Below are 11,025 nucleotides of genomic sequence, written 5' to 3' on the forward strand. Positions count from 1 at the left end.
ACTTGTCATCCTGAGACAAGAGGACAGATCAATCTTCAAACTCGCACGAAGTGTGATAGGATTCAGGGGACGCAGCCATCGGACCACTGAGCCCTAACGTGGGGTATCCAGGGCCCTTAGAAGCTCTGCAATGGGAAGCCCAGGCAAGGTACTGCTAATTGGCACTCCAAACTACCAAGCAAACTACTAATAGCTGAACCCTTGGGACGTGTACACTCACAGGGACCTAGTGAAGGGCCACCAATATATATTAAGAGGTATCAACACCATGGGGCAGACACCCCACCAGTCAGGAACAAAAATAAAAGAAAAACCCCACAAGAGCACAATGACCCAGCCCCATAGCGGGCTGCTGTATTATGGTGAAAACAAGCTGCACAAGACCTCGCGCCCTTACCAGTGACGAAAACTACCCCTACCCTGAGACAAACAGTGGTGCATGAAACACCCTAGCTGACCCCAAGGGCGAGTAATCACCGAGCAGCAAAAGACCCCAAGGAGGTAGAACCCAAGCAATTTGTCGAAGATAACACCCAAGCTGCAAAGGTAGTACTGTACTTACAGGGTACTTAGGGAAGGTAACCCTAGGCGCATGCAGCCTGAGTACTTGTGAAAATCCTCCTAGCTCGCACACCACTACAGGACAGGACCATATCACAAGGCACAGCACTAGAAAATTTCTGGAGTCAGAGTCGCACGACCGCCAAGTCTCACATCAGCCACAGACCTGGAGGTGGATAGGCGGCAATGGGGTCTGGAGCCCCCCTCCCCCTTCCCAATCCCGGGAAGGAGGAAGCTGCACAGACAGCAGCACGGTGAAGGTTGTGATGTCATGCTCGTTTGCTCATTTCTCACTTGCAGAGTTCTGTCCAACAGTTCGGCTTTCAGTAGCAATTTCTTAACCAGATAGGGTTTATTTTGGGGCGCCTACCTTTCTGGGTGCCTGACCCAGTCGATGGCAGACATAGAATGCTTCCAGCCACATTGGAGTTTCTATAGGCCATTGCTCCTCGTGCCTCTCTGAGGGAGCCAGGTTCTGGCTCATCTTCAGTAGGCCTAAGAACTCCATTCACTGACTGATGCCAGGGTTTAAAACATTCATATCTGCCCGGATAGCTACGGGAAGCCGAAGGGGCTCTCCCCAGAATCTGCATACAAAAGCAATTGACAAAAAATATTGATATACAAAAATTTCCTAATATTCAAACCAATGTACACATTAGTACATTATTATGGTTAATATTATTATTATATTTCTTAGCATCATGTGGTAAGTCTTCATAAAAAGAGTCAGGATAAAACATTACTTCATACCAATAGTGACAATGTTGGATGCTGAGGAGACAAAGTCTGAAGGCAGGAAAGGCTCAGCACTGTACTCATTGTGCATTTGTGTATTCATACCCTTTCCAGATGACCAGCGACGCTGTAAAATAGAATACAAAATAATGATATTAAAATTACTGTATGTGTAATTATATAAAACACTGTAAAATAGAATACAAAATAAAGATATTGAAATTACTGTATGTGTAATTATATAAGTGTAGTTACAGGATGAGAGCTACACTCGTGGTGTCCAAAACTTCCCAGCACTCTTGTCATATAACGCTTTGAAATTACTGATGGTTTTGGCCTCCACCACCTTCTCACCTAACTCGTTCCAACCGTCGACCACTCTATTTCCACAAGTGAATTTTCTTACATTTCTCCGGCAGTCTTGTTTCATTAGTTTAAATCTATGATCTCTTGTTCTTTAACCACTGAATTGTGCCAACCGATTATTCTCGGTCGGTGGGAAACTGCGCCAACCGAGAAAACTCTTATTTTTTCGTACCCATTCTAAATGTGTGCGAGGTTGGTTGTGTACAAAATGGACTCTTAGGACCTCCAGTGAGAGGCAGCCTGCTTGATGGGGTTCTGGGAGTTCTTCTACTCCCCAAGCCCGGCCCCAGGCCAGGCTCGACTTGTGAGAGTTTGGTCCACCAGGCTGTTGCTTGGAGCGGCCTGCAGGGCCACATACCCACCACAGCCCGGCTGATCCGGAACTTCTCTTAGAAAACAGTCCAGTTTTCTCTTGAAGATGTCCACGGTTGTTCCGGCAATATTTCTTATAGTCACTGGGAGGACGTTAAACAACTGCGGACCTCTGATGTTTATACAGTGCTCTCTGATTGTGCCTATGGCACCTCTGCTCTTCACTGGTTCAATCTTGCATTTTCTTCCATATTGTTCACTCCAGTACGTTGTTATTTTACTTTGTACATTTGGGACCTGGCCCTCCAGTATTTTCCATGTGTATATTATTTGGTATCTCTCTCGTCTCCTTTCTAGAGAGTACATTTGGAGACCTTTGAGACAATTCCAATAATTTAGGCGTTTTATCTCGCCTATGCATCTATGCTAAGCTATGATCTCTCTTCTATGCTAAGCCATCTTGGAAAAAATTCCCAGAATGCCCTAGGACTGCTGGCTGGGTTAGTACTGAGTGAGCAACCATGGGTGGCACACACGCCTCTGGCTCCCAAACACCTGTCCGACACAGTGTTGAAAGATTGCGCGCTGTCGGTGAAATTCAATCCTTATTGTTTGAAGAACATAAGAGTCATAATATTGGTGAACCTAGGTGCAATAAGGACCTCACACAAAGATCGGATGCAAGTGATACAGCACCTATGACAACGATACAGTGAGTGTATCCAGTTGTAGCTCTGAGTGCCACCCTTGCCCACCTATGCTATCTCCAATTTATATAGATGATACATATATGAATCGTTTTCTGCGTTCAGTGATGATGCATCTGATACAAGTCGCATAGATAAACAGTGTTAGTGGCTTCCATGGTGGTGTTTTCCATAAATATTTTCATGAATAGCTGAATCTCTTCTTGACTGACGGACACTCTTTGAGGCTGGCTGAATCTCTTCTGGACTAATAGACACTCTTTGAGGTTGGCTGAATCTCTTCCTGTGTGGGACCTTACAAAGCGATCTTTTCACAACTACCTTACAAATTGATCTTTTCCTATAATCTTTTCAAGACTACCTTACTCTTTACAAGCATGGCTACATACCACCTACAGGTACTAAAGCCAAGGGTGCACGTGAATGCATTATTTGCAAGCACACAGAACGAAGAAACAGGAAGCGAAAATCTATCTGTACCTGGTGCAACGAGAGCGAAGTCGCGCTGTGTACCATGGACTACTTCGTTGATTATTACTCACTTCCAAAGTACTGTGTAATGCAGTATGTTACTGGGTAAATAGTGTGTGAAACTGTACATATTGTAATTTTAGTGAATTTTTAACACACGAGGAGTAATGGCCTATAAAAAAAAAAAATGTGGTTGGAAGCATTCTATGTCTGCCATCGACCGTGTCAGGAGCCCAGAGAGTTAAGCATCCCAAAATAAACCCCTATTCTGGTTAAGAAATTGCTACTGAGAGCTGAACTAGTGGACAGAACTCCCCAAACAAAAAACGGGCAAATGAGCATGACGTCACCACGTCGCCGCACCGCCGTCTGCACAGCAGCCCCCTTCCCAGGGAGGTGTAAGCCCCTCTTGTCCCTTACTTAACGCGAAGCTGAAACAACTGGCTGCAACCACTGACCAAAAGCGACAGGCCCGACGAGGACCCAGAACATTAAGTAACGCGCAGCCAGGACCCTGTTCGACCCTGCAAAAACCCCCATGTCCGAATGTCAGCCCAAGACATGTTGCCAAAGTTGGCCGCAAGAGCACTTACGAACATCGTGGGCACTGGGATAGACCGCAGGCTTGCTTGACCGAATAACCCTGTGGACGACCTGAGAGACCCCACACAATGGAACAGGGAAGAAGGGAAACCGGATCAACCCAAAGTGCATCCCAGGACATGGAAGTCGTGGCGTGCAAATAACGGCAGAAAGACGCAACCAGACACAACACACAATGCACCTCCGGCCTGACCAACCAAGCATCAACAACCCAAGGACCCCTCCGGAAAGCAGCCGTCTCATTCTTCGCCAGAAAAGGAGACAGCTGCAAGGGAACAAACCTATCACGGGGACCGAAAGAGCAGAAACCCCAGCGCCAGAGGAGAGCATGAAGCTCCCCAACCCATATCCCAGAGGCCAATGCCAACAGGAAAAAAAAAAAAAAAAAAAAGAGAGCCTTGGAAAAACAATCCTGAACCGAAGGGGCCCACAACAAACCGAGGAGAAGAGAGAAAGGAAAGCATCCGATCCAAGGACCAGGACTTGAGATGAAACAATGCACGAGACAACTTGCGAAATGGCACAGAACTAACATCAATATCAAAAGCAAGCTGAAGCTGCTCCGCCAGCACCGCATGATATGAGGGGAACAGTATTAGGCACAAGATGAGTCCTGAAATAACCATAAGAGAAAAAGACAATGCAACCCGAACCGAGAGCAAAGAATACCTACGAAGCAAGAGAATGAAATGAAAGGTCCGCCAGGACCTTTCATTCATACTGCCGCCAAGATGAAGCCCGCAGGTGGGACACCATCAAGGACGCTACCTGATCACCATACAGATGTTGATAGACCAGAGTCAAAAAGACCAAACGCCAAGACTCGAGAAGAAGATCGAACCAACCACGTGACAGACCAGACCGATCTGCTGAAAGAGGCGGAGCCACGGGAAAACTTCCGGGTGCGGACACCGAGCAAGCAGTGCCTGAAACCAAGGCTGGGCCCGCCACCAAGAGGCCAAGAGGACTATTCTCCCCTGGTAAGTCTCCAAGCGAGCCAGGACCTGGAACAACAGCTGAACTGGGAGAAAGAGAAAGAGGTACAGGAACCCCCACCTCAACTAGTCCTGTCAAAAGGCATCGACCACGACGGCGTCACAGTCTGGGGAAGGGTGCTACATATACCGAAAGACACCTCGACTATGCAGACGCAAAAAGGTCCACATCCGGGTGCCCAAACGACGGGCAGAGCCAATTGAAGGAGTCGGCATCGACCGTCCATTCCGTTCTAAAGTTCAACTCAGGAAAGTGTAAAGTAATGAAATTAGGCGAAGGGAGCAGAAGGCTGAACAAAAGGTACCATCTGGGAGGTGAAATCCTACAAGAGTCAAATAGAGAGAAAGATCTGGGGGTCGATATCACACCAAACCTGTCCCCAGAGGCCCCACATCAAACGGATATCATCAGCAGCATATGCTAGACTGGCCAATATAAGAACTGCCTTTAGAAACTTGTGTAAGGAAATCATTCAGGACCCTGTATACCACTTATGTAAGACCAATCCTGGAGTATGCAGCTCCAGCCTGGAGTCCATACCTAGTTAAACACAAGATGAAGTTAGAGAAGATTCAGAGGTATGCCACCAGACTGGTCCCGGAACCGAGAGAAATGAGTTACGAGGAAAGGCTAAGAGAGCTGAACCTCACAACCCTGGAAAACAGAAGAGTAAGGGGAGACATGATAACCACCAACAAAATTCTCAGGGGAATTGACAGGGTGGACAAAGACAAACTCTTTAGTGCGGGTGGAACACGAACAAGGGGACACAGGTGGAAACTTAGTACCCAGATGAGCCAGAGACATTAGAAAGAATTTTTTCAGTGTCAGGGTAGTTAAGAAATGGAATGCATTAAGTAGTGTTGTGGTGGAGGCTGACTCCATACACAGTTTCAAATGTAGATATGATAGAGCCCAGTAGGCTCAGGAATCTGTACAAGAACTGAAGGGCAAGAGCTACAAGGAGAGGTTAGAGGCATTAAATATGCCAAAACTAGAAGACAGAAGAAAAATAGGTGATATGATCACTACATACAAAATAGTAACAGGAATTGATAAAATCGATAGGGAAGATTTCCTGAGACCTGGATCTTCAAGAACAAGAGGTCATAGATTTAAACTAGCTAAACACAGATGCCGAAGAAATATAAGAAAATTCACTTTCGCAAACAGAGTGGTAGACGGTTGGAACAAGTTAGGTGAGAAGGTGGTGGAGGCCAAAACTGTCAGTAGTTTCAAAGCGTTATATGACAGAGTGCTGGGAAGACGGGACACCACAAGCGTAGCTCTCATCCTGTAACTACACTTAGGTAATTACACTTAGGTAATTACCAGTTGATTGACAGTTGAGAGGCGGGACCAAAGAGCCAGAGCTCAACCCCCGCAAACACAACTAGGTGAGTACAACTAGGTGAGTACATACCCTCGAGCAACTGCCGAGTGACCCAGGAGCCCCCCAGAAATAGGCAAAGGCGGGACCGCAGCCTAAGGGGAGACTCCAGGGGGAGAGACAAGGAAGTGGTCCCAAATAAGCCTCAGCCAAGTCCGAATCTGGGATGGAACTGAATGGGACTTCCTCCAATTCACCAAGAACCCAAACCCGGCAAGCTGGGAAATAACCAAATTCCTAGCGAGCTGACAAGAGGACCGGCTGAGAGCCCAGACCAGCCAGTCGTCGAGGTAGGCCAGCAGCCGAGCACTACACATCAAGAAGTCAACACCAGCAATCAACAGCCAATTAATGCACAACTATATTCTACCCACTTCAAGACTCCGCTCCAATATAGAAGCATCAAGAAATATGGGCCAATAGGCCTCTGCAATTACTTCCATTCTTACCTTCAATACCCATTGTTTCGTGTTCTATCCTGTGTTGAAAGTTTTGTTCACCTCATCCAAAACTGTTGTAACATATCACCTCACCCAAAATGCGGGTATAAAATGAAAAATGAAAGCTCTCACAATTTCTGCTGAACCAATCCTGTTTTCTGCCCTGCATTTTGGGTTTTGGTATGAATGTTTGTGTGCCTATCCTCGTATATTTTTAAAAATTTGGCATACTTTATTTACATTTACATTTATTTACATTTACATTTATTTACATTTACATTTATTTACATTAACTTCCCTGCCTAGCAACAAGTCTGTCCATTTACACTCATTAAAAAAATTTTGAAGTTTCCCATAGTGACCTCTCCTTAAATCAAGTTTATCAACTGTTTCAATGTCCCCATTTTCTTCTAGATGATATCTTAAAGCATAATTAATGTCTAACAGGACGTGATCATCTTTCCCAAGGGAGGAAGGTACTGAATGTCAAATATCTCTTCTTCTTTCCTGGTGAATACTAGATCCAGTACTGACGGTACATCTCCTTCCCTCATTCTTGTGGCCTGCTTTGTGTGTTGATACAAGAATGTCTCCAGAATGAGGTTCACAAATCTGCATGTCCAAAAGTCCTCTGTTCTTGCTTCATAGGCCTCTCAGTCTATTGCTTTAAAGTTGAAGTCCCCCAGTATCAGCAGTCGTGATTTATCTTTATCTGCTTGTGCAATAATATCTCTCATGACCATTATGAGGCCCTCTCGTTTGTCATCCAGTTCTTCCTTTGTCCATGTGTTGCTTGCTGGTGGGCTGTAGGCATTTAAAATTATCAGCTTATCATCCTGATTCCAGATCTGCAATGCCATTATGTCAATATCTCGAGGGTTTTCAAATATTAACTCTCTTACCTTCAGGTGTGTTTTCACCAGTACAGCCACTCCTCCTCCCTTCCTAGTTTTCCTGTCACGTCTCCAAACTGAATAGCCTCTATAATATGTGTGTAATACAGTGTGTTACTGTGTAAATTGTTTGTGAAACTGTACATATTGTAATTTTAGTGAATTTTTAACAAGTATTATTGCAACAATAAACATTTATTGTGGACACATTATTGACACATGTATCACAGTTTCCATGGAACATTATGAACATTCTACTGTATACATATTGTAAAGAACACAAATATGCATCGTATACGATAAAAAAAAAACAAATAAAACCACATTGGAAATATATTTTAATATTAATATTAAAACCTACTTAATAATTGAAAATATATTTGTGGCAATACCTAGTGCTTGAATGGCCCGCGCGACCATGTCTGGGAGATTTATGCACTGGCGACCAGGCTCTGATGACGTCACAACGCACCTTGTCCACATCCCCACAGCCAAAGTAAGTGGAATTTGGTATTTATTTTTACATAGACATGTTTAGGGAAGGGAATTTATCATTTTACGAAGAAAAAATTATTTTTTGGGAACACTTTATTTCATGCGCACAGAGGGAATTCCACAAACTCGCCACAGCATGGTGGTTAACGAATCTGCGTGAAATAAGCATTGTTCCGAGATGCGGGGAATATTGCAGGGTTTCGACCTCACCGAACGATCAAAAATGTAACTTTCACACAACTACAAATATTTCCGGTTTTACTTTAAATATTGTCCTATAGAGGTTTCACATAATAGATCCTGTTTCTGTGTTCTGACATAAAAAGATTTTTGGTTAGTAAGTTATTAAGATGTTTTCAACAACAGGAAGCAAATCTACAAATGCAATTCAGCTTCAGATTGACAATGTAAACATTAGCAATAAAAATGATGGAAAGTTTCTTGGCATATTCCTAGACAAGAGACTCAACTTCAGTACCCACATACAACACATAACTAAGAAAGTCTCTAAAACAGTTGGTATACTCTCCAAAATCAGATATTGTTCCTAACTCTGCTCTCATCTCTCTATATTATGCACTAATCTATCCCTATCTCAACTATGGTATCTGTGCATGGGGTTCAACCACTGCAAACCACCTCAAGTCCATCATCACCCAGCAAAAATCTGCTATCAGAATAATATCAAATTCTGCTTTCAGACAACACACAGCCCCCTTGTTTAACTCCCTAAACATGCTAAACATAATCTCACTCCACAAATTCTCTTGTGTCAACTACATTTACAAAACCCTGTTCTTAAATGCAAATCCTTGTCTGAAACTCTTCTTGGACAGATGTAATAGGACCCATTATCACCACACCAGAAATAAATATCTCTTTGATATCCCCAGAGTTAAACTTAATCTGTGTAAACACTCTATGCAAATAAAGGGACCCAGTTTATGGAACTCACTCCCTACTGAATTGAAAAGCTGTCCAACTTTTACATCATTCAAAATCAATACTAAAAAGTACCTAATTTCATCTTCATAGTTTTTCACTTTTTGCCTTAAAATTGCACTGTATCAATTGCTACCCAATCTCCCAACCTTTATGTTCCCAATTTGAACATCTTTACCATTGTGATCATTGCTGTCTTATATGTGCTGTCAATCTGCTGTATGGTGTCTATTAACCTTGTTTAAATTACTAATCAAGCTGTCAATGTAATCAATCAGAGCTTTAATATAACAATATGCTTTAATATACCTACTTATCTCTCTCATCTCATTTTTCTCTTGTAATGTATCTTTATCATTTATCAATTCTGATTGAAATTACCTACTTAAAATTATCTGCTAGATTAAGGACCTGCCCGAAACGCTGTGCGTACTAGTGGCTTTACAAGAATGTAAATACTGTACTATCCAATGTATTCTCACAAACCCAATGTACCTTCTTGTATATATATAAATAAATAAATAAATAAATAAATAAATAAATAAATAAATAAATAAATAAATAAATAAATAAATAAATAAATAAATAAATATTCTTGGGACACTCGCCTATTCCAACATGGGCGATCCTTTTGGAAATCGAACACATGGGTTGACCCAATTGATACTTGAGTCAGGTTCCATTATGGTTCGGAACACAATACACAATATTAATTAGTAACATACAATATAGTAACATACCCGAGTACAATTAAATGATGATGATTCTTCTGGCTGTGACATGGCTCTGTCGAGTGATGATCTCCAGCCCATCTCTAAGGAAAATTTCTTGACTACATCACTTGACGACTGTATGAAACGTTTCAGCCTTCCCAAGTAATCTTCACGGGACGTTTTTACCGTCTGGTATGCCATATCGTTAAGCATTTAGGACCTTACAAACACGAGTAAATTAAATCCTGGCAAGTACTCTGTACCGTTATCAAACTCATGAACAAAAGTCCAGTTCTTCATCACACTGTTCGTCTTCTTGATTGTAATTGCAGTTTGCGTGAAGCGTCTTTATCCTCCCCGATGACTGCACTAGTACTAATGTTGGGAGACGTGTTTATGTTGAGAATGACAAGGTTTCAAAAGAGTTCATTGCCTTGTGGTGTAGATAGAAGAGCGGCGACTAAACACACACCGAGAGATATTTGCTGCACTGCAGGGAAGCATGTTGTGTTTATGGCGTCAGCTGATCCTTGGCGGTGGGGTGGGGGGGGGGGGAATGGTCAAATCGTCTACTGTAGTCTCGGATGCCTTTCTTAAGTATATTCGAACCCCAGTTGGAAACAGACCCAACTATAGGATGGGTTAACCCAAGTATCGCGCTTCCAAAAGGGTCGCCCAAGTTGGAAAAGACGAACGCTGAAAGAATATTGTTGAAAACATCTTGATAACTGATTAAACCAAAATTATTTATTAGTCAGAAGAAAGACAGAAACGCGATCTATATGTAAAACCTCTACCAGACAAATATTTTAAGTAAAACCGAAGATATTTGTAGTTGTATAAAAGTGGCAGTTTTCATCGCTCGTCAAACTCGAAAACCGCAGCATTCATCTCAGAACCATGCCTATTTCACGCAGATTCCTTAATAAACGTAAGAGTTTTATATGTCACAAGAAAGACAGATATATAAGCTTCGTTCTAAATACCTTACCATGGGCATATTTAAATTTAAAGCGAAGATACGTGTACTTTTATAATAGCCGAGCTCCGACTCCGGACAGATCGATCGACGGAGCAACTCTCTCTCAGAACAATGCTTATTTCACGTAAATTTGTAAATAATCGTAAATTTTTTATATGCCTCAAGAAAGATAGGAATATAAGGCTCATTTTAAACACTTTATCATAGACATAATTAAAGTTCTAATGAAGATTCGTGTATTTTAATAATCCCGAGCTCCGACCCCCGCATAGACTGAGCGACAGAGCAACTCTCTCAGAAGAATGTTTATTTTACGTAAATTCGTTAATAAACACAAATGTTTTACACGTCTTAAGAAAGATAGAAATATAAGCTTTATTTTAAATACATTACATTAGACATATTTAAAGGTCAAG

The 11,025-nt window shown here is 42.5% G+C and overlaps 1 protein-coding gene across 2 annotated transcripts in view; it reads right to left on the minus strand.

Annotated features, from left to right (window-relative positions):
* The window catches only part of LOC123744894 (U11/U12 small nuclear ribonucleoprotein 48 kDa protein), a 45,112-nt gene extending 34,391 nt beyond the window's left edge, over positions 1–10,721 (minus strand). The window contains exons 1-2 of one of the 2 annotated variants that reach the window (XM_069311681.1): positions 10,619–10,721; positions 1,315–1,426 (exon numbers count right to left, since the gene is read on the minus strand). In XM_069311681.1, the coding sequence (XP_069167782.1) occupies positions 1,315–1,426; positions 10,619–10,627 (121 nt within the window). In that variant the 5' untranslated portion in view covers positions 10,628–10,721. Of the gene's footprint in view, positions 1–1,314; positions 1,427–9,654; positions 10,172–10,618 lie in introns of those variants that run through there. The other variant, XM_045725119.2, reaches the window with a different exon arrangement.
* Positions 10,722–11,025: the final 304 nt, after the last annotated feature.

Source organism: Procambarus clarkii, chromosome 70, assembly GCF_040958095.1.
Source record: "Procambarus clarkii isolate CNS0578487 chromosome 70, FALCON_Pclarkii_2.0, whole genome shotgun sequence".
Lineage (NCBI taxonomy): Eukaryota > Metazoa > Arthropoda > Malacostraca > Decapoda > Cambaridae > Procambarus > Procambarus clarkii.